General features: G+C 50.0%; 9 protein-coding genes across 9 annotated transcripts; 4 read left to right on the top strand and 5 right to left on the bottom strand.

The window, feature by feature from the left end:
• Positions 1-625: 625 nt before the first annotated feature.
• On the bottom strand, positions 626-3,022 carry EPUS_02817 (uncharacterized protein; the record flags this gene model as incomplete). Its single annotated transcript, XM_007803577.1, has 5 exons — positions 626-1,992; positions 2,060-2,406; positions 2,461-2,628; positions 2,683-2,752; positions 2,803-3,022. The coding sequence occupies 5 exons, from the start codon at positions 3,020-3,022 to the stop codon at positions 626-628; spliced, it is 2,172 nt and encodes a 723-aa protein (XP_007801768.1).
• Positions 3,023-6,151: 3,129 nt separating this feature from the next.
• On the top strand, positions 6,152-6,871 carry EPUS_02816 (uncharacterized protein; the record flags this gene model as incomplete). The annotated part of the gene is made up of 2 exons (XM_007803576.1): positions 6,152-6,630; positions 6,724-6,871. 2 exons carry the CDS (start codon positions 6,152-6,154, stop codon positions 6,869-6,871), a joined length of 627 nt encoding a protein of 208 aa, XP_007801767.1.
• Positions 6,872-7,507: 636 nt separating this feature from the next.
• EPUS_02815 (uncharacterized protein) lies at positions 7,508-9,542 on the bottom strand (the record flags this gene model as incomplete). Its single annotated transcript, XM_007803575.1, has 2 exons — positions 7,508-8,710; positions 8,763-9,542. The coding sequence occupies 2 exons, from the start codon at positions 9,540-9,542 to the stop codon at positions 7,508-7,510; spliced, it is 1,983 nt and encodes a 660-aa protein (XP_007801766.1).
• Positions 9,543-10,295: 753 nt separating this feature from the next.
• Positions 10,296-10,709, bottom strand: EPUS_02814 (uncharacterized protein; the record flags this gene model as incomplete). Its single annotated transcript, XM_007803574.1, has 2 exons — positions 10,296-10,615; positions 10,676-10,709. The coding sequence occupies 2 exons, from the start codon at positions 10,707-10,709 to the stop codon at positions 10,296-10,298; spliced, it is 354 nt and encodes a 117-aa protein (XP_007801765.1).
• A 624-nt stretch (positions 10,710-11,333) lies between these two features.
• EPUS_02813 (uncharacterized protein) lies at positions 11,334-13,069 on the bottom strand (the record flags this gene model as incomplete). Its single annotated transcript, XM_007803573.1, has 2 exons — positions 11,334-12,959; positions 13,013-13,069. 2 exons carry the CDS (start codon positions 13,067-13,069, stop codon positions 11,334-11,336), a joined length of 1,683 nt encoding a protein of 560 aa, XP_007801764.1.
• Positions 13,070-13,995: 926 nt separating this feature from the next.
• EPUS_02812 (uncharacterized protein) lies at positions 13,996-15,057 on the top strand (the record flags this gene model as incomplete). Its single annotated transcript, XM_007803572.1, has 1 exon — positions 13,996-15,057. The coding sequence occupies one exon, from the start codon at positions 13,996-13,998 to the stop codon at positions 15,055-15,057; it is 1,062 nt and encodes a 353-aa protein (XP_007801763.1).
• Positions 15,058-16,462: 1,405 nt separating this feature from the next.
• EPUS_02811 (uncharacterized protein) lies at positions 16,463-17,812 on the top strand (the record flags this gene model as incomplete). The annotated part of the gene is made up of 2 exons (XM_007803571.1): positions 16,463-17,453; positions 17,742-17,812. 2 exons carry the CDS (start codon positions 16,463-16,465, stop codon positions 17,810-17,812), a joined length of 1,062 nt encoding a protein of 353 aa, XP_007801762.1.
• Positions 17,813-18,639: 827 nt separating this feature from the next.
• Positions 18,640-19,947, bottom strand: EPUS_02810 (uncharacterized protein; the record flags this gene model as incomplete). The annotated part of the gene is made up of 1 exon (XM_007803570.1): positions 18,640-19,947. The coding sequence occupies one exon, from the start codon at positions 19,945-19,947 to the stop codon at positions 18,640-18,642; it is 1,308 nt and encodes a 435-aa protein (XP_007801761.1).
• Positions 19,948-23,790: 3,843 nt separating this feature from the next.
• Positions 23,791-26,028, top strand: EPUS_02809 (uncharacterized protein; the record flags this gene model as incomplete). The annotated part of the gene is made up of 2 exons (XM_007803569.1): positions 23,791-23,933; positions 24,021-26,028. 2 exons carry the CDS (start codon positions 23,791-23,793, stop codon positions 26,026-26,028), a joined length of 2,151 nt encoding a protein of 716 aa, XP_007801760.1.
• Between the last annotated feature and the right edge of the window lie 901 nt (positions 26,029-26,929).

Here is a 26,929-nt window from a genome sequence, read left to right as displayed (position 1 = left end):
CTCCACTCTCTTACCATCCCTCTCTTATCTTATCCTAGCTCCTCCCCTCCTCAGTTCGTCTTCATCCTATACTCCACTCCACTCCGAACCTCCACCAGCACAAACACAGACATAGATGTCCACCAGAAACAGCTCCCTTGACAGCATCAAACCAAATCGAACCAAATCCAATCAGATCTGACCAGTCAACCAGTCAACTGATTACTCAAAGTAGAAAACAAGATAGATCCGTGGCCCATCATTGACACTGATATTGATATTGACATTGACATTGACATTGACAATTTGAGAACAACGGCAGTACGGCCGCTTCTGCAATCTCTCTAGTGCATGAAATGAAAAAGCGAGGGAACGTCATTCCAGTGTTACCAGTGTATCAGACGTCCATGATTTTCCAAAACCAGCACTATCCTCCTCGGGGCCAAGTTCCTTTTTGGGAAATTCACATCTCCCCTCCGGCTTGGCTACTCTGACCAATCATCCACTCCCCTGGCCCAGTAAACAAGCCCTGTCCTTAAATACCGTCCTCGCACCCATTCCATCCCAGCTTAAGCCGCTCTTTTCTTCCCCCAAACCACTTCTGTACATCTCCAGCCAAGCCCCCTCCTCACTTGTTAATTAGGGCCTACAAGACCCGGACACCACAGCACTCGACTCTACCTCCCCTCACCACCGCTTCGCGTCCCCACCATAGAAGCACCAATTCCTCCACAAAGGACCGGTCGGCACTACTCCACACGTCGAGGCCCATTTGCGCCATGTCTTCGCTTGTTATTTCGACGAGCGCAGTGGGTCTCTCTTCATCGAGGGAGGATGACAGAGAAGGGGTTTTCGAAGAGGATGCTTGAGGGAGGAGAGGTTCATCTTCGCCTTCACCGTTCGAAGGAGCAGCGACTGCCGTGTCCGCGTCTTCTCCTTCTTCTCTTCCTCCCGCGTCCTTCCCTGCCGCGATGTCGGCCGGCTCGTCGGAGGGCGACATGAGTCCCAGACCGTGAACAGCTTCTTCCCTGCTTTGACCCCTTCCAGCGCTCTCGTTCTCGTTGTCATCCGCGTATTTCGTATAATCTCCTCCTCTTCTAACACCCTCCCCATCCACCCGGCTGATAGCGTCGCTAACCGTTGTGAAGATCAACCCAGTTAACCGATGGAAATAACCCACTATAGCCGTCTCTTTGGACAGCCCACCAAACCTCTCTTCGTCCTCCTGTCCTTCTCCCTCTTCCGCTTCAGCTTCATCATGGCCCGAAAGAAGAAGAGCACGATCCTGTTCGTCTTCTGAAACCTGCTGCTCATCATCCTCACCTAACCCCCTCTTCTTCTCTCCAGCAGAAGCCCACCAGATGAAACTCGTATATGCTATCAGTGCCCAGGGTGTGGATTCAATTACTGACGTACGGGAGAAGGTGCTGAACAGACTGGAATCTGACGTCGTAGAGTCCTGGTCCTCGATATCATCGTCGTCCTCCGGGCGGGGTGCTGTGCGGTCTCGTCGTTCTGGCGGTATGTTTGGGGCAGGGGCAGGCGGTTTTGCAGACGGTAGATTGCGCAGATTGGAGCGGAGGGTGAGGTAGCGGCGAAGGTCTCGGCGGGTGGCTTTGATGCCATGTTGTGGGGCGAGACGGGAGAGGAGCGGAGAGCTAGGGTAGATCTTGGGGTAGGGGGTATGCTTTTTAAAAGCGGCTGGAGGGCTTGGTGGTGTAGGGTGGATGATTGGGGCTGATTGGGAGGAAGGAGGCAGGTCGACGAGGATATCGTAGAGTTGGGGTTTTGTGGCGAGGACGTCGTCAGTTGTGCAGGCTATCCAGCTGGGTGAGAACTCCGAGGTGGGTTCGGTGTTGGTGGAGGACTGGTGTTGTGGGGAGTTTTCGAGGATTGGAATGTCGGTGACGCCAACATTGAAAAGGGGACGAAGGCTGAGGGGTGGTATGCTGTCGACTGGTAGTAGTGGCAGGAGAGACTCTGGTACAGACGAGATGATCGAGATATCATAGACTATAAGCTGTCAGTTGTCTGGTACCAAGGACAGTGTCGGGAGTCCAGTTGGCTGTACCAAAATTACAATTAGGCTCTACTGGTGGTTCTCCTACGATGAGGATACGCTTTCGCAGAAGAGCAGCTCGATATAGGGGAAATATGAGAGGTCCCACGTCGTTGATGAGTCTAGGTAGCGAGATAGCAGGATGATGTGGTGAAAGTGTCTGACGCGAGGTCATCATTGCCGTGGCATCACTGATAGCACGAGGCCGACGGTATCCATTCAGCCGAGGACTGCTTTTCGAAGAAGGTTTCGGTATAAGTGTAGGTGATTCATCTACCGTCTCTTCCACGTTATGTCCTTCTTGGAGCCTGTTTTCCCCCCAGTACTCCTCCAGCATATGCAGGCGGTCGACATTTGAGATGTGCTCACTGCAGTCGTGATATCGGTTAGAATCAAGCTCCCGGTCCTTATGGATTACTTACTTTGCCAGTTTTTGAAGCCCCTCAGCATGCCGCCAACTCTTTCCAAGTCTTCCATAGGTCAAGGGCACCAATGCGCCGACAGCCAGCATCTCCGCATTTCGTTGAGATTTGTCCCCAGGCACATTGACGAAGGCGCTTATACCGGCACAGCTATTGTGAATAAAGTATCTGATCCACTGCTTCAGTGCTGAGTCGCACAGGACCCTGGTCAGGGGCTCTCACACCAAATCTTCCTTGACATTGTGTAGGCCGGAGGGCAAGGATTTGAAGTCCACGACACCTTCGAGTTGGACTATTCTAGATCAATGGAACCGCCGTTAATCAAACACGAAGTCTGCTTACCATCGGGTATCGATCTGCTCCAGACCAGTTTGTACCTGTCCTCGATGAGACCGCGCGTGATGAACCAAGGGAAATCCAAGTCTTCATACCCTTGACGTGGATCGAATTTGACCACGAATAAGGCGGCGATCGAGGGCAGGACCCCATCACGACCCTGCCCCTGCCCTTGCCTGGATCTGGATCTGGATCTGGATTTGGATGTGTGTCTTGAGTGTGCCATGATCCTGTGGCGCAGATTGGTGACTGGAGCTCTATGCAGAAGCTCTCCTCTGCTTAAGCAGGCCCCGGTAACTCCTCGGGTAGATACTCTTGGCATACACTCATATTCCTTATTGGGCATCCCAGATACCTCCTACGATACTTTTATCCATCAAACTGGTTTTCGGGCCCCGAAACCCATGCTATCCTGTGCTACCCCGAAAAAGGCCTTTCCGCCCGAAGCTTGGCGCCGAAATTTATGGCACTAGGGTTGAGATCAGGCGAATTAGCAGGGTTCATCTCCCATTTGATCCCTAGAAGGTCCTTGAGTGCTTTAACCTTGTTAGGACCCTTGCCCTTGGTACCATGAGGCCCGTCATTATCTTCGATTAGTACGTAATCTTTATCCCAATCAGGAGCGACGATTTCTTTCAAAATAGCCATATAATCGCTCTGAATAAGACGTCCTCCTACTCCGGAGCCGGTGTAGAAGTGGGGCTGACCCTTGAAATTCCATCCAATAACTGCGTACACATGGACTGACTGATTTTGACGCTTGAGCTTAAACTGAGTCTTTGATAAGGCATTTCGTGCTTCAAGCCCTGGTCGACGATGAATTCGAGCCTGTCTTTGTAAGCAAGTAGCAAAATGAGACTCATCACACCATCTATACTTCAGAAACTGATCCAATTACCAATATCGACGCTCAAATCCCTATATAATTCGGACGTTAATATGTGATTGTAAGAGCATTTTTTTCTGCGCGGCTATATAGGTCTTTACACTAAAATCCTTCATATTCTGTTGAATTGCACGTTCGCAGCCATTAGTTATACTAATTGTCCTTGCCATCTTCAAATGACTTGACGAAGCAAAGCCAAAATTAGCATCTTCAACGGCCTCAATTGCTTCGCACTCATGTGGAGCAAGTACTCGTTTTCGGCCTCGATTGTGTATCCTCTTACTGCGGCGCGCAGTTGCTTCTTTAATGATTCGATAGCCAGTTGATTTAGGTACATTATGTATCTTAAATAGCTCTGTACGAGGTATTTTGCCAGCTGTGTGGCGTGCATCAGCAAGGAGGCGCGCACGGCGTGGCGTATCGAGCATCGTTTTTGGCGTTCGCAATGGTGCAGGAGAAGGAGGATCTATCGAATAAGACTTTCGGCAGACGCGTCGTCTATTTCCCCGTTCAGAATCCATTGTTCACTAGATTTGAGTGAGTATTGGTAGAGAAATAGGGGAATGAAGAAGGGGGGGAGAGGAAGGGGATCTGAGAAGTCCCATAAATTTCTGCGCCAAGCTTCGGCCCTCCTTCTCCCTCCCTCCCATAACTACAAACAATGGTATAACTTAGGTATGAAACAAATCTGCTTACGAGCAAGCTTGAGGCAAGCTACCTGTCGTACGAAGACCTTAGGCAGCTCATTAAGCCCAGACGTTCTTGATGAAGACGGATGGGTCTGAAATCCTGGAGTCACATTGGCGGGTAGTTTTCGCTTACTTGCAGGAAGAGGCCCTCCAAAATTACCATCAATGTGTGCTTAATTAAAGCCTTACCGTGATATGATCTACTTTGCATAAAAGTATACAGTTAGACATCTAATATTCAACGAAATTATGTTGTTTTGGAAGTCTTTTTTATTCCGGCTCCCCCGGGGCCAGCCATCATTGTAACAACGCTTCCTTCGCTTCGGCTCCGGGGGCAGTCATCCATTATGCCAAGTCATTGCCTCAGCATTGTCTCCGTACACTGAACAGGTGAACGGGTGAGGATCACCGCGATGACAGCCTCCTTCACGATTGATAAAATCCGTTTGTCAACAGACTCTGGGAGAAACCTGTTGTTGTTATGAGACTTTCCTATTAACACGTGACCGCAGAATGATATATTCAACGACACCTTGCTGCCAGTGAGTACCTTGACGTACATTCTGCACTCGTGCAGATGATAAGATCCAGTCTGTGCTGCTAAGTGCATGGTTGCGAACCCTCCGACGCCGAGAAGCATCTTGAAGCGATTTGCATTATACGAGACCTTTGTGAACGCCTGGAGCGCCCAGATCCGGTTCCGATCCCTTTATAAAAACGTAATGACTTTTGAATCAGGGTGCCCGAGGAAGCTCATTATGTCGCCTTATCCGTCTCTGGCCATGAATTGGGTGTGCCGGTTCTCTTATGCTGACCACGCGCTGTTGACTCCGATACTAGACTAGATAGACATTCAGAGAGTGGGCAATCATCCGACTCGCGGGTTTTTCTTGACGAGTGGTATTTTAGAAGTATTGTTGGCGCTGTCAGAAGGGCTGTAGACAGATCATTGAGCATTTACCATAAACTTACATAGCTTGAGTTGAGATCAGACCCTTTCTGACTCCGGTGGAAGATATCAGCCGCGTCCCTTAAAATACGCTTCTGAGAAGATGCCGAACAATCTCATGTATGTATTTTTTGTCAGTCCTGGGAGAACACTGTCAAGCGGCGTTGTATCTGCTTCCCAGACTTCGGCAAGGTGGCAGTAAAAGCTGTCGTCAACGTACTCTGTCGCGCACGGTTAAAACCCCTTCGATCGGAGCCCACGACCAAGATAGCGTGCAGTATCCGAACTTCTCGGTAACATGACTGTCCGGCCTCCCAGCAGAGGGCGTCTGATACAGGACCCTTCCAAAAACCTGCTATATGCTGCAGTTCTAAGAACTTGGTTCGCTGAAATTCATTGGCCATGCCTGATGGAAAGGGTCACCGCATCTGGCACTGACCCGAGCGAAACTTTTTCGAGCCCCAGGACGAGTCCTGCTCGTACTAACTAGTATTGAATTGCTTGTTTCCCCGGGTAAGAATTCTGCAAGTGCGATTCGCTAATTCCCCTGATCCCCTGATGTCTTGGTCTGAACATGAGGTCGTGGCTTGTGCTGAACCGAATACGAGTTGACCATCAATGAGCACTGCATCTCACCGGTTCCTTAGATGCAAATTTCGTTTTCTAGAGCCTTTACGTATCTCGTCTGTCGACTGCGTCTCTAAAGCGTGCAGTCACATCAATCGCAATGGAACGCTCCATACAGAAATACGCGCAGCTCCCTTCTTGCATCTATCTCCATAGCTTCGTACAACTTCCTTGCCTCCCACGTTGATCTATCTTCCTTCTACTATGCACAGACTCCTAATCCAGCGCTTTGGCCTCATCCTCTCTCTGCTCCTCCTCACTACCAGCATCTCCGCTCAACGCCCCGGTCCGGTACACCCACCGCTCTGCCCCTACTACAGCGAACTAGCTGGCCGCGGCCGCGTTTTCCTGCGATGCTGGTACGACCATAGCGGGGTGCAAAGCAACGGTGGCTACCTCGCTTTCACCAAATCTCACATGTGGGACAATCTCACCGTGACGGACCTCACGGATAATTATCCCGCACCGGAAGGGAACGGGAAGAAACTTCCCCCGTTCGGCGAATACGCCAAATCTCGGGTCCAATTCTCGAATGTGCATGAGAACTACGTCCCGAAGTTCACTGAGATTTTCAAATATACCTTGGATGGTAACCTGCCATCGTTTGGGTACCGGGACGAGACGGATTGTTTGACATATCACTGGGAGTCGTCTTATTTGGGTACATTGTTGAAACCCTATGGGTTAGTGTTTTCCTCTTTCTCAGGCCCAATGCCACCGAATCCCGATCCAATTTTTCTTCTGTCATATCGTTACTGACCAATTATCCCCAACAGCGGCAAGCCAGCGGGCGCAAAGGTATCGTGGAAACACACCCACTCCTTCAAGACCCACCATGCTCTGCCAAACGAGGACGACGGGACGGGCTATCTCATCCAGAACGCCACCATCAAGATGGACTGGTCGAGCTGGTGTACGTCCTGATTCATGAACTGATCTATGCACAAGCGAGCTAGCTACCTATGCGAGAAGACGCAAAGATAGTACTGGAATCTGATATATATAGTGCAACCACGTGCTTTTCTCAATTCCTTCAACCTCTTTCATCACTTCTATTTTCTGTGTGGCGAGTCTCAGCAATAACGCCTAACCAAGATGGCGTGTAGGGGGGTGGATGGCTGTGAGAAAACCACTTCCCACAGCTACACTTAAGTCAGATCTACCTGTGGTGACACCCCACCAGTATCCCACAGCAATGGATAACAACTGGGCTATCAAAGTCATGATAGAGGCTCGTCCTTCATTCAGCTCGCGCCAGATCAGCAGTACTCCTTGCAATGAAGAGATCCCAAGATGGCCATCGCGTCAATTCCCGCGTGCCATCTACCAAGACGACGAGATATAAATAGCTTTGTTAGCCAGATTAAATTTGCGCAAGTCAATTTGACTTGTTATGATTTGTGAACCACATACATTGCTGGAGTTCAATAACTAGTAGTGAGCCAATATGTCTGCGCAGAGAAAAACGTGAGAAATGTAAAAACCGGCGTCATCGCGGGGGTATCTTCGCCTTCTGCCTATCATATCTTTGCTCGTGAGCCTCCGTCAAGGTGTCAGCGCCTAGCCAGCTTTGCTATTCTCCAAGTTCTTCGAGAACTTATCTGCCGTCTCGAGACCCTCGGCAAGCACATCCTTGACCGCTTCGGCGCTGTCCAAGATCTCCAAATCGTCTTTCTCTACGTCGTCTTCGTCGTTCTTGACGTTCTTGTCGTCTTTGTCGTTCTTGTCGTCCCTGTCTTCCCTGTCTGCCCTGTCTGCCCTGTCTTCCCTGTCTTCCCTGTCTTCCCTGTCGTACCTGTCATACCTATCGTACCTATCGTACCTGTCGTACCTGTCGTGCCTGTCGTACCTGTCTTCCTTGTCGTCCTCCATCCTGGAGCCTTGGTCCTTATCGTCCTCCATCCTTGAGCCTTGGTCCTTGTCGTCCCCCGTCTTTGGCTGTCCGTCCTTGCTTTTGCCTGAGCGGGAATCCTCGCCGGAGCTTTCTCTCCCATCCACATTCTGCTTCGACTCATTCGAATCTGCTGGTCCCTTCCCTTCATCACCGCTTCCCTGCTTGCCCGTGCTACTCCGTGTCTTGTCCTCAGCCAAAGACGCCTTTGTGCCATTCTCGTCTTGCGTACTCCCCGGCTCCTCATCTAGAGCCTGCTTAAGTTCTCGCCTCACCTCTTTCACAGCATCTTTACCAGATTCTTCGAGTAGGTGACGTTTCGATGACATTTGTCCTCTGTGTTCCTCTTCCCTTTTAATGTACGAACGAATAAAAAAGCGTACGAACATGGCTGTGAGCGGGAGGAGGTAGAAGCAGTTGAGCAAGATAGCGAAGACCTGTCCGCTGGTATCGATGCAGTGAATCATCCGCAATTCGTCCCGGTAGCGAATCTCCTCACGAGCCTTGAGATCTTTGGCGGCATGTAGCGCATCGATTCCAAAGGGTTTGCCTTGCTCGTTGCGCACGTTCTCGGCTAATCCTTCCTCGCCGGCAGCTCGGAATGCGAGTTTCTTCAACCATGATCCAAGGCCTGCTGATGCGGATGCTGTTGCTACTGAAGCAGCACTTGAAATATCAGATGATATGGCTGAAGTAAGGTCTGCGAGGGAATATACGTATGGCACGGACGTGGGGATGGTGTAAGAGACGAACAGATGCGCAAGAGCAAAGGTCGTGCCCACAACGAATTGAGCAATCTGCATTGTCGTGATGGTCTGCTTGACACCCTTTGGCACTCGTACACCAAGTGCTGTCGCGGTATAGTAAGCGTACTGGCTTGCTGTCAGCGAAGACTCTGAACATAGCATTCAGAGCCTGACTTACCATCCAGACATGAATGAAAGAGTTCGTTAGGACAAAGAGCCAAATCGGGGGAGCCATGTATCGAATACCAGCCCACATGGACATCATTGCTCCAGCATGGTGGTACGTCTGTAGAAAAGAGCTTTTCCTGCCCTTGGCCAAAATGATCAAGGTATCAAAAATCTCGTAGAACTTCGAAAGATAGAAGAGCCATCCGTAAAAGGCTAGTCCTTCATTCCAGATCCTTCCAATATCCGTCGTATCAGGGAGATTGTCAGCTGCGAGCTTGAGGGCTCTGTTTGTAAACCCCCATGCGCCTGTTGAGGCATTGAAGGTCACTGCGTCACCTAAACCCCTGGGACCGTTGATTTTGCAGAGAACATCTACGGCACCGACCCAGCCATGCTCTGTAGTGGCACCATCGAACGAAACTCGGACTGCATTTGCCAAACCAATGAAAGTCCAGGCTGAAAAGAGAGCAAGAAAAACATTGTGCGCTATGACGAAGGCGCGAAAAGCTCTTGTCTGGCTGATAGCCCATGGCTTGTGCTCGCGCCTTGTATTGGCATAATTCAAAATAGTGACGATTGTCGTGTAAGCCAAAGCAACAGTAATCGGAAGCTCTGCTGAGAGCAGTGTGTTGTAGACATGGGGAGGAATCGCAAAGGGATGCGCGAGAGTTGCTTCTCCCGATGGAGGCGGTAGAGTTGAAGGTAGAGATTCTGGAGGAAATCGAAGGAGAGAGGTCGGCACCGGTGTGATACGAACCGACGGCGAGGTGTATACCCTGGAGATTGCCATAGTGAAAGACGGCAGAGGTGGCACGGACACTAAATTAGAGAGGAGAAACGCGCTCTCACGCGTACCAAAGCAAAATCTAACAGAAATGGGCAGAAGGCCAGGAGGGTTGGGGGCTCGAGATAGATGTGGGAAGTGAGAAGTGCGAAGTGCGAAGTGCGCAGGCTGCGAATGAAGGTGTGGGCTGGCGGTTCAAAGCAGGAAATCTTTCATAATTTGGCAATTCTATCGTCACCCCCAGCCTGCCAGCCCACTCCTCAATGAGCTCACACGAGCCTTGCGCCTTGGCGCCCCATCCGCCATCGTCATCGTCATTCTTCAGCCACGCTTTCAGGGGGCTGAAATGGCATACCACGTCAATCTGATACAGTACGGAGTCCTCTGTACAGTGGCTACCACTGTAACTACTACGTATTGACGGAAAGCCGGTGGAAATTCCAGACTAAGACGAGACTATCGACCAGCTCTCTCTGCGCAATCATCCTCACCACGGAACAGCGGGTAAGTTGTTTTGGGCATTTGCATGGCCGGCGAGGAGTTACAACACTCAATGCCGCACGATTTTCTGAACAATCCTGTAATTCGGCAAGATCTAATTACGCTGAACTTCACCCAAGAATTCCGAGCGATTTTCACTAAACTTACTCCAGACCTGCACTTCAAAGCGGGTGGCTCTGCTACCTAACCACTTCAACCCAGTCTCAGCCATTGAACTAACGTAGAGCTGCTGCTAATGGTCTCTCGAGATGGAGCTCCCTAGCTGCTCCTCGCAGGCCTGGGCACAGGTGCTGCTGTAGCCGGCGATGCAGTTACCGCCGTCGGAAAGACATCCTCTGTTATGAATGGACGACCAACAGGAGGTAAGGGCTGCCCATCATGAATGCGCTGCAGAGCGGCTCTGAGTCGCTCGGCGTACAGATACTTAGATGCTGCCGCATATTTCCTTTCCCATCGAAGGACTAGAATCAAAAAGTCGCGATTTTCTTTGACCCCACGCTCAAACAGGTCCATCTCGATCTGCATCGCTGTATTTTCGGCTACGCCGCGGATGGTGCGATTCTTTATCGGTGGGGCTGCTGTTATAGGTCAGGTCTTGTATTTGAGATCTGTGCAGGGAACGTAGACCTTAGACGCACCGGGTAAACCATTCTGGGTCGAAGAACCGCTCATGTCTCTGACGGTCAGCAATGCTTTTAATGGGATCAGATGCAGGAGTGCTATGTGCTAAGAAGATGAAAAACGCGAAATGATCAGAGTGCATGTGTTGAAGGATATCCGCCATACATCTGCATAGCATCCCCATACTGATAACTCTGCACAGAGACAGTGAGCATTTAGTATAGTTTCACATTTGACCCTTGAAGTGTTCGAGCCAGATGTACCGTAGTATTGCCTCCTAGTATCGCATGATCAAGGGCCAATTTTCATGGTGGGACAAGATCAGAAATGCACCATTATACTACCTAACCACGACACAGGCCATGTTTCATCGCCGCTAACACCACTACCTGCAGAGATATACCAGCATGATCAAGCAACGCAGCGAACTTGGGATCCCTTCCCTCAGGGGCCCAGGCTGTATGACGTCATGGATTTGTCGCAGCGAAAGGGTTTTCATGATAATCACATTGATCTTGGGATCGGTTCCGAGATCCGCGGTGTGCTGTGAACACGGACGGTAAACCCCCATCTCAGTGCTCGAGACATAAGAAGATGTACTTCTAGTCGAAACTCGCATTACGGTGCTAATGAACCAAGGTAATCTCCTCAGGTTTCCAGCCCTTAATACATTCATTAAATTTGCAAGGCCACCTCATCCCTACCGGCTGGGACATGTGTTCCATGAAAGCCAAACCCCACAACTCCATCAACGCTTGCCCTGCCTACCTCTTTCATGGTCTTAGCATCCAACACCAGCAGGTAACTCTTCCCTTCTACTCCGTCCAGAACCACACTCAGCAGTACACCACCATCTTCGTCCTCCGACTCGGGATCAGCCACAAATATTGGCTCTCCGGCCGTCTGACCATGGTAGCTCCATCGAATGTCCTTGTGTGTTTCGATGTCATATTTGACCAGGCCGTCGAAGAAGGTGGATTTGCCAGTATCGATCATGCCGTATATGTAGCGATATTTTCGCATTAGTCTTCTGGGATTAATGGCCGGGAGTTCGACGTAGAAATCCCGTGCTTTTACAAATACCGTGTCAGCCTTGAAACGTTGATCAATGGGCTTGGAAGGAACGTCTGGGAGTCGAAATCGCCGTATCGAAGCGCCACAACGCGCAAATGCACCATCGCTGAAGCCCTTTGCGGTAGGTGAGTCGGATACTATGTTGTCGAGATAGAAACGTTTGATGCAATCGTGATTATCATAGCAGATGATGTCAGCGATGATGTCTACCTGGTTGGCCTGACTTCCCGCCTCCTCATAAGCATTAATCGTGTGGAACGCGAAGAAAGGGTCTGAATCGTATGTTGCTATCAGACCTTTGCCTCCTGCTTCTACAGGCTGGCGGTCAACAACATACCACGTTGCAGGGCGCGTACCGTCATATTCAGCGAGGGCATCAACGATGTTCATGTGGTAGAATATTGGAGCACCGCCTAGCGAGAAGAAGGCATTCCAGACACATATGATGACGTAGTGCTCAGTCAAAAAGAGAGAATGGAGGTATGATGCATCGGCCGAGAAAGTGGCAAGGATGGAGGTTTGGCCTGTTGACGCAGAGACGGTGAAGACACGGTATTTGCCTGTACGTCCATATTCTAGATTATAATTGTATACATCGCCTGTGACGGGGTCGCTTTTGGCGTGAGTTGCGCTCGATGGGCCTTTCAACGACGGGTGAAGCGATTTTTGCTGGGCTAGTCCGATGGGTTCCAGCGTCTGCGGATCTAGCATTTGAAAGGAGGAAATGTCGGTCTTGTTGCACAAGCTGACGATTTTGTCCCTCTCAGGGGCTTCATTCAGACGATCACCATTTGTATTCAAGCCAGGGAAATTCGCTGACAGGGTGACGGACATGTTAAGCGAGTCTGCTCCCCTAGGCTTAGGTGCCGGCCTGAAGAAGCTTTGCAGCTTCTGGAAGTAGGATGTGCACAGGTCATATTTGGCACCAAAGGTGAAACCTTCGTCTTTACCTGCTCGTTTAATCCGTTCTAGCACCGCATCACAAGAAGATCTCGAATTGTATGTCACTCGAACAGAAGGTTCGCCGGGAGCTGGGGCATGGATCTGGAATCGGTGAACTTGCGCAAAGCCATCAAACCAGTGGTTGACTCGAAACGTGGTCCCAGCATCTGTTTGGAGTTTCCGAGGGCCAAGGCCTGTGCGGAAAAGCGTGCCAGTAGCATATGCCGGTATATTGCCACTGACTGACAACTCGACAGGAGATCGTTCCTCATATCGGACGTCGAACTACAGACGAGTAAGCTTCTCGGCAACCCTACCGAATATAGCAGGAGACATACACCCTGAGCATTTGGCCAATCATTGTAATGGATGACCTCCTCATCCAAAGAACCCATTGCTGGATCCCTTATCCCAAGGTCTGATGAAATATTACACTGTGCACAACGAGAAACGAAGAGGAAGGAAGGGTATCTTGTAAGAAAGAGATGAGGGTATGGCCCTGAGAATGCCCAAACAATGGATAAATCAACAATAAAAATCTACTGCGATGTGAGATATATCATAGAACTGACTCTGATATTGAAATTCAGACTTCCAGCGCCCCATCTCGCTTGTTGTGAAGTAGCCCGCGGCGTAACTAGTTTGCACTGTTCCGTAAATTTGGTCTGGGCCAACTCAGGGAGAACGCCTGAGTCTGGCTATCTCTTAATGACTTAACGTCTCCACAAATGGTAGCACAGCCCGGCTCAACCCTGGCGTTGGCGACGGAACAAGAACGGAGTGTTTGCACAGCCTGCGGAAGGATGACAAAGATAACTAGGCTGGAATAGGTTCATCTTGCCCCCCATAGCAACTTGAAGGATGGGTCACATAATTTACGTACGTGGTCCTCTGAGGGCCGAGGTCCTTTTGGTCCAACATAATATGGTATTGGGCATATCATGATGTGATGTTGGTGGGGCACTAGAAAGTTTCGTTCTCCGCTAGAAACGGTATCCTCAAGCATACGAAATCTGCTCGATCGAGAGGCGTATCAGAGGGTAATGTGCTGGCCGGATTGGCACCCCACTGACATTACTTACGAACCCATACTCTGTACTAGTACCATACTTAGTACTAACCAAGTTAGTGATCTTTCACCCAAACACCTCGGCAGTATTCCATGCTGAACTTTCAGCAGCCAACCAATCAGAATCTTTTACATACCTGTACGTCACCCTCTTGAATTTCTATTCATAACATGTGTTGGGACACATTGCGCCGCTGATCACAGAATTCTCTATCCTGTAAGGCTTCCGCCTTGACTGGCTGCAAGGCAATCATGCCTGATCCGAAGGACGTCGATGCTGCCATGGAGGATGATTACGACGAAGAAGCTGACAGTGATTTCGACGTCGAGAATGCATGCAGTGAGATCAGCTCCTCATCATCTGAAGAAGACGACAAGCAAGCTCCTACAGTTAGACGAAGTCGAGGGAGACTACAGCGACAAAGGGAGAGGAAAGAAGGTTCACGGCCAGAGCCGCTTGGATTGGACTCTGGAGACGAAGCTACAATACGTGAGCGAGATCGAACGAAGAGAAAGCAGAAGCAGAAAGGTGAGGATGACCAAGACGAAAACAGTGATGGAGAGGAGCAAGGCTGGAGAGCTAGGACTCGCGCGATGCGGGAAAAGGACCAGCTCGAGAAGAGGAAATCTAAGCTGGCAAGCGTAAAGGGAAGCACTATCGACGTGGACCAACTGTGGGAAGCTATGAACAAGCCCGGGGGGCTAGATGGCCTCCCCCAACCAGCAGCACCAGCAGCCCCTGTCTTGGACAGTGATTCAGGTCTCCTTGTAGAGCAGAAAGAGAACATTCAATCGTCTCATGCGCAGTCCGCAGGACCTCCCAGTGGTATAGCATGTCAAAATCGAATGTCGCAGGACGGACTCAACGAAATGGTCACTATTGACGAGACCTATGAGTTTGCTGGAGAAGTCCATAAACGCAAGAAGACAGTTCCTAGATCATCGGCTGAGGCAACGCAGTGGCTGGCTCAAAGGTTGGTCCAGAACATGGACCCTAGGTTTCCCGGTAATGAGCCCGTCCGAAGACCGCTCCGCAAGATCTCGCGTTTCGATCCTAACCTCAACAATATGGATTTGTTCAAGAAGAGTTGGGCAAGGTCTCTGGCGGATGGGAAAGAGACTAAAATACAGAAGCTCAATACTGTGGAGAAGAGTAAGATGGACTGGGCGGCTCATGTTGATCAAGAAGGCCTGCAGGACGAGTTAGCCGAACATGCCAAAGCTAAGGGTGGCTACTTGGGCAGAATGGATTTCCTTGGACAGGTTGAGCAGAGAAAGGAGGAAGAAGCGCGGAGGATGCGGGTGAAAGGCTGACGGGCTTGAAGTCTGCCTATTTTCATGTATCTCTCGCATGGCTATTTCCATCTTTGCCATACCGCACGAACCTTGATGCTTCTCCTGCGCATGGTTGCTGACTCGTCTCGGGGGAGTGACAAGCGTTCGTGCTCTTGCAGTTTATGGTCGCTCCTTCCTCTTGAAACCGTGCCGAAGTGAAGGTAATTCAAGCCTGCAATTTCGGTCATACTTCGCAATTCTCACCCAAAAAATAATGGAATCGAGCTCTTCGACTCGGAAGCCAACTCCTCTTGGTTACTGGTCATCTTCTGATGATCGTCTAAGAAGCAGCCCGAAACAGATCCTCCAGGTTCGAGGATCAAGAAGTGTCCGCTTCATTTCACGTGGCAAGACTTCCCTTTTCTAGCTATGGAGAACACGACACCGCTAAAGGCTCAAATTGTTCATGATGATGGTGCACCAAATTCTCATGTCAGCACGCCGAGCCCTGACTTGATGATGGCAGACAGCGCACAATATTCGATGGATGACATCGCTGATAGCCCTCGTCCTCGAATGCATCTCTCTACTCCTAAACATAACTTTGAGCTTCTTGCTTCAAGGACAGTCTCCCAGGCAATCTCAGAACAAACACGCCCTTCCAAGCTACCTGCATCACCGCTTGACTCTATCAACCCTAGCCTCTACCCTCGTTTTCCTCGGTTCTCCATCACAACAGAAAGTAGCCATCCAGACCTTTCCACTGATGAAGTTACTTCCACCAGGATTTCAGCGGATGAAGAAGGAATTGTGGCTGCACAGAGATCACCGAATACAAGCAACACCAGATCAAGCAAAAGACAAAAACTACAGACGACACTGCACAGAGCCATGTCGACTCCTACTATTGGTCTCAGGCGTTTGGGTAATCGGATCAAGCGGGCTCCCAGCACACTACTCCCCAGAAGAAGCTCGAAAGAGTCACCAAGGACAGCCTCTGAAAATCAAGCAGAGGTATGCCAGTAGATTCACCAAAGTGCTTGGCATGGGATTTGCTAAACGTTCAGGACACGGAGGAAGCAGTCACGAGTGATGACACCAGCCAGTCTCGTTTGTCGCTATCATCTCAGGCAGTACTTCGAAGGGTACCTCGCCCCTGACCACATCACGTGCTTCAGCCTGACTCGATCCATAGCTAGATATGGATACCCAACCATTTTCTGCCGTTTCAACGGTTCCTCTCTCTCCTTTGAAAGCTGATTATCGACCACCCTATAAGGTAGTCTCATCAGTCCGCCCACTACGCATTTCCTAAGTCTTCTCAGGTGTCAGGTTTGCCAGAATATCAGGCTTCTGATAGTGAGACTGCAGTATCTCATGGCCAACGTCGTTCTCTGGAATCAGCAGGCGCGGTAAGCAACCGAGAATGTTCGGTTAGCAAACAATGACCATGTATCAGCCGAGTTCGAGTACACAATTACCAGAAGTTGACCGCTTGAGGTATCCCATTCGTCGTCCAATTCCAACAATGAAGTCCTACAACTTGGCGAGAAAGCATACCCCTCAAAGAATACCCACGTTCTTGGGCAGAGCATCAAGCTGGTCGAATACGCTGGGTTCTGGTGTTTCTAGCTCGATCTCCCTTGGTAGCATTGATGAACTCCGAAGCAACTCCTTCGTCTCAACTCAGCAGCGCGTCTTCAGCGTGCCTACTATTCCATCTCGACGATCATCTCTGCCGGTTTCACCTTGCTTGACACCAAAACGGTCTCCACGAACGCTCAGCGTCTGCAATGTTGAGGACATGATCAACCTGAGTCAGCTGCGGGATGTTCCAATGTTTGTGGACATCCAGAAGGGACATGATGTTGATTTCATCTTCCCTTCTTCATCGAGTATGGACACGCCCTCAATCTCTTCACGAAGGCCGTCCATAGGTTCCAAAGCGTATTCCTATCGTGCTCTACGAGAGAAAGAGTCAAAAACACCACTACTTGTGCGGTCGTCAAGCATCAAGAACGGATATGCGGAGTTTCGTGGCAACGAAAAAATCCCGCTGTTTGTTCCTTCCCGAATCATAAAGCCAGCTGCTGGCACGCTTATGATCCCAGAACGCCAAAGCTCTCGGTCATCTCCTGATACGAGACTCGGGGTTGAAGATGCGGCACAGGATAGTCACTCTGATCGACAAGAGAATCATTCCAAGGAAGCACTCTCCGAAGCATCTGATTGGTCCACTACTGTACAGTTTGAAGCACCTAAACAGGAGATGTTCCGAGCAAAACCAGAAAGTATGTTACCAGATCCGTGCTTGGACATCAAGCAGGGGTTTGGCCTTGAGCGTGGCACATCATCAGCGAATCGCAATGAAATACACGATAATGTCAGACCCTTAGGTCCATATGAGGCCAAGGACACAGCAGCGGGTTTCACAGGTACGAAAGAGGGCACCCAACATGGACTGGGGGCATTCCAAAGATGTTTTGTATATTATCAACGTGTCAAACAGCAGCTATGGAAAAGCCCCTTTGCTAATGCTGGCTAATTATGAGAGAATCTGTATGGACTTGGCCCTGTAGACTTCTCAATAGTTAGACAAGACATTGAAACGCGAAAAGCTAGTGGTAATTCGAGGACGAAAATGCTACTGCAGTACGCGGGAAGTTATGCAGACTTCGGCGAGCAAGCTACGAAACTTGATCTAACATGCCTATTACTATTAGACCGAGTCCGAGTGCAAGAAGTCATGGCCCACTACACTGAAAGCCAAGTAAGCACTGTTTACGTACTATAGTACAGCCAACATCTACATAGCCAGACACACTTGTATTTTTCGAGGCAGCTTTTCTGCCTTCGAATACTGCTCATATTTCGTACCATTTACGTGTTATATGCGGCTGTGCATTGCCCACATCTCAGTGTTTGATATCTAACTTGGTGGTTATCGGAAACTTGAGATGAGACGAGATGTGCTCTGAAGTTGGCCGTCAACTTTTACTCTAACACAAAGCCCCAGACCCTAAACTGAACACGCCAAGGAATTTCTGACGCGACGCATCAATGCTTGGCGTTCACTAATGAACTGTTCAATATCAATTCCAACCCGAACATTACTTACCATTCCTTTCTACCACCAAAATAGAAGCTGTGACCATATGGACGAAGATACATCTTCTGTGGGCTGGAATTAGCTTTCCGGGCGAAAGAATACGACTCTTTCTGAGTTATTGCGATATAGATCTCTCTCACCGCCGCTACCCTTTTCCGCCATTTGATTCTCCCACAAGCTGAGTCCTATACGTGAACCCCACCGACTTACGTTCCAATCAGTATATCGTCATTTGAGCTCATAGCAACTGAGAGCTGTGTTCTCAATCTGTTCATATAACGAGTGCATACACGAGCCATGACCTCCACAAACGAACCGAGATTTTCCTGGTTCTCGTGCCCTGAGTGGCCTTGAGAACCACATGTACATTATCATAGACTTTTCTCACTTTTATGAATTGGTGAGTCTTGCTTTTCAGACCATCAAACATGGAGTCAATCCCTTTGCTTCTAAACAATGCTCTCAACCCGCTCATGCTTCCTCCTGTCATCATTGCGATCAAGATTACTGGCTTATTTGCTTCTGATGGGCCACCCTGACTCGGTGAAGGGGCCCCGATAATCAACATCATACACCCCACTCTTTGGATCTAGTGTCGCGATGTACCTGTTTCGTGCGGCGGGTGAGTTCTTGCCGTGAGTTTTGTGGAGATGGCTGTTCAGATTGTCCGTTCGGCTGAATGGCTTCGTGGTGCAACCAGGTACCCAACAATAATGCGGTCTGATCCCAGTGTGACACGTGCGTTGATGACGTTTCAAATGTTCCTGTCTCTTGAACTTCTTTCGTTTGCCATTTTTGTCGACGCAGTCTTCTGCAGTACAGGGCCATTGATTCTCCGGAATATACTCAGGGTATTCCATACCTTCCCGGCTCATACGTGGCTTTGAGGGACGTCCAGAGCGGCCGCTCTGTTTCCTTTCGGCTGTTCTACGACTCGATCGACCTGATCCTTTACATTTCGACTGTCTCAAGTTCCTCACCAGAGTCGGCTGGACGATGGAACAATTCGAATCTTCATGAATGGAAACAAGCTGTTTGGATGATGAGCAGATTGGGGATGATGAGTACGGAGTGCTGGCTGTCCCGGATGCTATAGGAGTCTCATACTTGTTTTGGATTGGCGTCGACGGAGTAAGATGATAGGCAGGCGAGGAAGGCACTATAGGCTGGAATGTAGCGCTAGGAGCTACCGTTCGCGGCGGGGTTTGCAGCATTGAAGGTCGCCACTGGGTCATGTGTTCTGCCACAAGAGTATCTGAGGGCTGTCGACTGTGGAAAATCGACCGTGACAATGATGATTCCAGAGCGGCTCCAGCAACAAGAGTTTGATTTGTCGATAAGAAGACTTCGGGATGTTGCTGCTTGACCGAATACTGCTGCGGCGTATTGAATGCTGCGGATTGGCCTGGTAAGCGCTGCTTGGATTCTGACGCGTTCCAGTGAAAGCTTCCTTCCTCAGGCGCAGGGTCGCTGTACTGGAACATCCGATAGATGCTTAGATCCGCGGTTGTGCAACCCATTGAAGCCCCGCTGGTCATCATCATATCCATTATATCGGATGAATAAGGCGTCATGGGGCTGAGGCTATTGCGCAGTGAATCTCCTTGAGACGAAAGCAGCAAAGACGTTTCTGAAGTCGGAATAGACGGTCGATGATCGCATTTGAAGTCGATCGGAGATGATGGCGCGTATGGAGCAAATTTCGGATCCAGTGATGAACACGTGGATGTTGTTGAGAATATCGGAAAAAGATTGACATCGGTATCAAGTTGTAGTTCGATGCTCAACTGATTCATGCCATCCAAATCGGGAAGTGCCATATTCATCTCTTGTGATGCTTCAAAAGAGAGGGGACCTGACGAATACAAAGTGAGCAGATTGGTTACTGGGTGCTAGTGAGAACAGAGTAGTTCCTTGTGCAAAGGAGCAAGTTGTATGAAGAAATGGATTCGGTGGTACGGGCAGCGCCAAATCCTCCGGGTCGGCACGAGAAATGTAGGTTGGAAAGAGACGGACAACTTGATATAACAGACCAACAATGGAGTACTGCTGGAAAAAGTGCTTACCTAGGTAAGGCATAGTGCTCCCGTCGCGTCAAGCGCTATGAAAAGCAAGGTCTCAGGAATGTGTCTGCTCGGGCAGATCGCGGCGCTCAGCAGTTCCTCTTCGGATCTTGCTAGGTCAAAGGTGTGCCTGCTCCTCTTCTCTGTTGGCCGGAAGGGTACAAGAGGCCTGCAAATTTAACCCAGCCAGTTTGTTACGCAGAAAGAGAAGATTGGGATCTGGAAGTCTGAATCACCGGCAAGGGAGGTTTCAATGTTGGTGGATAGGTTGCTACAGAGCAGCAATGTTTGTACCTTCTCGGGGTATGGTGTTCTTGGCTCAGCCGATCTGGAATTGAGTTTGCCTATAACCATCAGGCAGTCTGATATCGTCACTTCTGCCTGGGCCACTTGCTGGGCATATTCCGAGATGTGACTCTCACTGAGCGCGGTATCTATTGAGCAGGCTGAACAAGCCTTGAGGAGCGAAAAGTGGAGACGGTTGGAGTAGAGGAGCCACTAAATGAATGCGAAGGCATTCGTGGGCGCCTTCCGCTGGTATTTACTGGGATGTGAAATGTTCGATATCCTCACCATCCTTATCTCAGGAGAGAGCTGGATTCTGCTATTCTACCTCAAAAGAGCTGTTGACTCTTGTTGTTTGTTTACTCAGGCAACGATAACGGTTCGTGCCATATGCGCTCCACAGCGATTGGCGATCTTACAATGTAGCAGCCTACTCGCCAGGCGCTCTGCCTTGCAGCCAAGGTGATTGCAGCGCTCTCACGGCGATGCCAAACGGCTGGCAGCGATCTCTTGTTCACACCCATGTATGTTGCATTTGCGTTTTAGCGGAATGCAGGAGTTTAGCATTGACCAGGGGACCCCAGTCTCCCCCATACTCAAATACAACTGGTGGCTGTACATGTACTGATCTGCCGGGCTAATGCTCGAACGAAAAAGGTTATTTTCGGTTCCCCTCGCAAGATATTTTTATTCTTGTTGTCGTCGCCCACATTCTTCATCAGAGTCTCCTGCACTAATGTTTCGCAGAGATCTAGACCATGACCCAGTTGATGCTTGAATAAAAGGCTGAGACCAGGACGGTACATGCGGTAGTCTAGTCTCAGTTTCTAGAGCATGGACGGGTATATCAGCAAGCAGTGCGTCCATCCCCAACCAACCCGAGCACCACCCAGGCAGATCTTGCCGCGATCTTCATTCTCTCCACTAGCCGAAAATGTGGAGGCGGCTAAGCTCGCTGCTAAAATGTCGCGCAGTTGACCCCCATCGAGATTTGCCGTTTTGGCATGCGTCACTCCGGTGCACAGACCACAGCCGCAGGGCGGAATGTGAGATAGACTGACACTTACGCAGAGGGCGAAGTTCTTCCCGGACACAATTGCTGATAGATTGCTGTGATAGAACCCTTTGCTTCACCTCAACCAAGGTGTCGTGCTACATCGAATTTGGCATTGGACATGAATCGTAGCAGGCCCGGTTGTTTTCTCCACCCTCCGAACCTGACAGCACTGCTTCGGGGTATGATCCTCAACGTATACCCCACCTCGACCCTAAAAGACAGCCGCCGGGCAGTGGTCTCGATGGCCTATGATTTGGCAGTCATGACTTGAAGATCGATTGGCTGGAGGAAATCTCCTGTAATCATAACGCACAGATAGCCTCTCCAATCAAAGCATGACGATGACTCTGCTTCGATAGAGATATTGCAGCGGCAGTAGGCAAGAGGGAAGCAGGTACACTGCGGGTGACAGAGTATCTGAGACCGTGATGCAGGATCAAGGACCTCCGCGCCGTGCCTGTTGCATCCACGGCCGTCATCCGGAGACTTTCTTTTTGTCCGCAGCTGACCCACCAGGGAAGTAGCATGTAAGGCAACTGCAGCCTACCTTGTATCCAATATGGAATCAGACAGCAATTTAGACTTGTTTTGGATAAGCAGGGTTTAGTGAACGAATTTACTGCTTACGATCCACAACCAATGTGCTTGCTATTCCAGCCTGGCATGTGCTCTGCTGGATGTGAGCCTTACTCAGTTGAAGATCCTGCTGAGTGAGGGAGTGCGTCTGATATCTTAGCAGTGCGAACAAGCCGGATTGAACAAGTCTTCGAGGGGGTTTGTGGTCGCTTTAATGCCTTCATGACAACACGAAATCTACTGTTCAAAGTTTTCAATGACTGTTTGACGGGTTTCTCATTCAGTACCTCAGCACTCATTCCTCTGCATCAGAAAGAGCCCGACGGCAGTGGCACTGTCCCAACTAATGCAATGGGAATCAGGTGCACAAGGGGAAGTAAAGACGAGGAAGTCCGGCAAAGATCTGCTCGACCCCACCTTTCGAGAATGCCAGGACTATGGGGTGAGTACCCACTCGTAGGCATACCACGGCTCACATGATGGAAGCAGATAGCTTCCCAGCAGTGCCTCGTATCCACCAAGTGCATTGCTCTGAATTAGTCAACGTTGCTGTTTCAGGACCATGCCATAATCGGTGTGCTGGTAAACGGCTTGCATGAACAGAGATCGCCGGGCGGCTGTTTGGTGCTGGCTATACCACTCGCCTCGCTCGGTCCTGGTATTAGAGAAAACTCAAATCCGTAGCGCATTTTGAATGCTTGCAGGTCCTTGCTAGTGGAGTGTGGATACCTTTACTGCCTTTCGCAATACGTTGCCTCAACGTTAAAGGGTACAGTCGGAGAACAAAAGGTTTCCTCATCTCATACACTGTTTGTCAGAAAGTTTCTATGGATCACAAGCCAAAAAGTAAGCATCGCGATGACAACGAAATTGCTTTTTCATCCGTGGAAGGATTCGTTGCATAAATTCTGGCGCAGTACAATTTAGGTTCCAATCTGTTCCAAGCACGGAGTCGCGTAGCACCGAAGGTTATCTCCCGCCATTCCGTAGATCCTCCCAGCCGGGGCTTCGCCGCACAGGCGAACTGGTGCTGCTGAAACACGGTGGATAAGCCCTGGTTGATATCCACTCTCGGTAAGTCTTGGCTTCAATTTGAGGGACTTGCCTTTCTAGGGCAGCATCCTCTTTTGGCAAGAGACACTCGGTATAGAGTGTCGAATTGTGCATTTCATGGAGAGTTGGAGTTGTGCTTGAAAATGTCTAGTTTTGTCGTATGATCGATGAGATCTCCAAGAAATAAGGTGGCTGGGTGGAGATGGCGAATTTGATCTCATTTCCTGGATTTTGATGCCAGAAATCATGGTCCGAAGAGGCTGGTTTTACATCACTTGTCAGCCTTGATTTCTGAAACAGATGACTAAGACTAGAATGTTTCCGTAATCAGCGCCTTGGCATTCCCCGCAGATCTTCTAATGAGTACTAGCACTACTAGTAGCAGGAGCTTACTAAGGGGGCGGCAGAGTAACTACGCTCGGATTGGACTACATAGTACATTTACTCCACCTCGTTGATCATCTCTGTCTGTCTTCTGTCTTTCGTCTAACCTACTAGTATTGCACAGAAAGCTGCTGAGACTCATCTCTGCAGCTCGACTTTGGTAAAGCCTTGCGTTGACGCAAGCCCGTGCTGCAGGTCGCCAGCGATCTCGTAACAAGCGTGCTGATTTACGCCTGCCATTCAGCATGGACCCCATCTCGGAGAGTTCAGCCCAAGCAGCTCCCTCTGTGGCAACTACCAAAGCACATCCTTGCGATCAATGTCGCCGGCGGAAAGTCAAGTGCGATGGCAAGGAGACCTGCGAAAGGTGTATCTCGTCTGGTCTCCGGTACGTGACGCTTGCATTTGAGGCGGATCGAAACGCGACGTACTCTCGTATGTTCTATAGTCTAACTCGGTGATCAAGTTGCTCTAGAGACATCGTCCGCAAACGACGTGGCCCCAAAAAAGGGTCAGGCTCAATGATTGCGAAACTACGCGATGAAGACAGCCAAATCCTGCAGCAAGGTATCAATATACTCACCATGGAATCACCCTTGTCAGAATCAAGCAGCCGGTTCACGCCATCACTGTCTCGATCAGTGTCAGCAAGCAGTATGCATTCTTCTCCTGTAGTTGGAAGCTTCAGAGATAGTGCAGGCCCGACGTCGAATCCGATCACCATAAAGAATACACCACCCATGCTTCAGATACCACAGCACATCACTTCGGCTCCTGCTTCTATGCTTCCACAGCAAGCAACCCCTGGATCGATGGCACCCACGCCAGATTCTCCAATTCCGTGGCAGATGGCAGATCCAATGCTACCCTTCCTGGAAATCTCACCCAGCTCGAGTGACTTTATCACTGTTAATGAATTTGCTCAGAAGATCTTCGATGGTGAGGATTATCCCTTGATGGCATATCATAATGCGCCCTCCCTCGATGAGCTGGGCGCATGCAGGCCACCGTCTGTCGATCGCGTGATAGCTTCCACTATGGCTCCTGAGCGTGCTAGCCCAACAGTATCTAGCTTTCCTCATCTTTCCCTAGCTGTCTCTCATGCTGATGAGCCTCTTCGATACTGTACAGCCTCGGAAGGCTCAATGCAAGACGGGATTCGGATTGTGGCTCTTGCCGCAGAAATTGGGATGTCTTCTGTTATGATGTCTCAATGTATAAAGCAGTACTTTCACCACCTCTACCCAATTATGCCTGTCATTCACGAGGCCACGTTTCGTCGCAAGTTGAACAGCCCTGAGGAACTATCTTCTGAGGACACATGCTTGGTACTGTCCATGTGTGCGGTCACTATTCTGCACGCATCACCGCCATCAGATTTATCACTAGAAGCCAAAAAAGACATTGGAAGGCAATTTCTGTCGCATTTTCTCAACCTACGACGGGCTTCGGATTGGATAGAAGACTCATCCCTCAGCACAATCATCGCATCCTATTTCGCATCAGTATCTTACTTCGAGCTCAAACAACCACGATCTTCTCACTTTTACGTTCGAGAGGCAACGGGGATGGCGCTCGAGCAGGGTTTGCATCTTGACTCTTTCCACGTTGGCATGAATCACGTGGCAGAAATTTGCCATCGGCGTACGTTTGCGCTGTTGTTCGTGACCGAGCGAGGAGCCTCGATACTACGCAATAAGCCTATCTCCATCGCGAAACTACCTGCGCTTCCTGTGGACTTTTTTGATGACGAAGATCCTAGCATTCTCACCGGTTTTCAGTGCCTCTGCGAACTGTTTGCTCTGCTAGACGAGAAGTTCATTGAAGTCTGGCGATCGTCAGAAAGCCAAACCGTCAGGCCATCGGTTGAGCATATAGCAGCAATACAAGACAATGTCTCCAATCTGTCGTTCGATCCTACCGATCTTCCCGAGATCCAACGCGCCGACGTGCAAATCACCCAACAATGGCTCCGTCTCATTTTCTGGCAAGCATCAATGCGTCAAGGTATTATATCCAGCCATTCGTCCAACCCAGCCTTCACCTATAGCTACCCGATCCACATTGCCAAAACTCTCTGCGAGCAAATGAGCAACATGTCTATCAATGCCGTCGCTGTCCACGGTCTGGGCATCTTTGAAAAAGTCTTCGAAGTCGCCTACACCCTCATGGATGCCTTGACCATTGCCAAGACTCCCTGGTCCGAATCAGAGGAGTTGAGATATCTGTTTAGTTGCTTGTCGGCTAGTCCGAATAGTCATAGTACTTATGTCAGAATGCTGGAGACGAAGCTGGATGGGCAGAAGTTGACCTTGCATAGTATCAGCAAGGGAGGCAAGATTTTGCAGAGTCCGGGGTGTCCAGAACAGCAGCAGCAGCAGCAGCAGCAGCAGCGTCATGAGCGTCCTGTGCAGAAGTTGCCCCATGGTAGGAAGAGGGCTCGGACAACGGATAGTCATACCAGCCATCCGAGGATTTCATGATGTCAAAGAATTCAACCTAGTCGCATGGGACGACACTGGTCAAGACGACCATGCCAGAGGATACCTGGGTGCTGACTGTACTTCTAGCTTGCTTCGCCCAGTGCAGATTTCTCCTTGCTTACTCTCACTCTTGGCATACGCCTTAAGTGTGCTCGAAAGAGTGATCTCGCATTATCAGCCAACCCGCCGGCTCAAATTGCGGCTGGAGAGGGAAAACCCGTAGTACGGCTCGAGCTCTGATCCGAGACCACAAGCACCCGAAACAAGATCCGCCATCTCCAATCTCATTTCACGGCTCCCACGAACTTAGCAAAACCTCAATCCCGTCGCAGCCCTGCCTCGCGGTGTGGCTGGAGATCAGTCTCACCCGACGGACAGGATCTTGATCCGACAATCCTTCAGTCGAAAGTTCACAGCGGCAACACCGTGTCTGTCACAAATCCCCTGCAGCCTGGACAGATGAGATCGGATCGCATTAGATCAGTTGAGTTGAGTTGAGGCGAAGAGATCCCGGCTCACGCACCAACTTCCACCCTCGAGACCTCACTCCGATACGATAGGACAGGATAGCCAAAAGGGGGCACAGCTGTGCCGGAGATCTAGACGGCTGGTTCTTCCTCCGTTTTTGCACGCACGCTCTCTTTCTCTCTCTCTCTCTTGGGTGAGCTGTGCTTTTATTGGCCATGTGTCTGGCTCTTGGACAGGAGCATGCACAACTCGGATTGATTCAGGGCTTGGAGAGGCCCTGTTGCTGAATAGCAATACATACGTATTGAGAATATAGCGAGTCTAGCTTAGTACAAGATGGGGATAAGGCAGGGTAGTTGGGGTTCGTGCGATGCGATGTGGCATGCGCATCATGCTGATTGTTTGTTGGAAGGGGTGGAGGTGGATTTATGCG

This window comes from Endocarpon pusillum (assembly GCF_000464535.1).
Source record: "Endocarpon pusillum Z07020 unplaced genomic scaffold scaffold2538, whole genome shotgun sequence".
Lineage (NCBI taxonomy): Eukaryota > Fungi > Ascomycota > Eurotiomycetes > Verrucariales > Verrucariaceae > Endocarpon > Endocarpon pusillum.
This window is presented reverse-complemented; position numbering and strand designations above follow the sequence as displayed.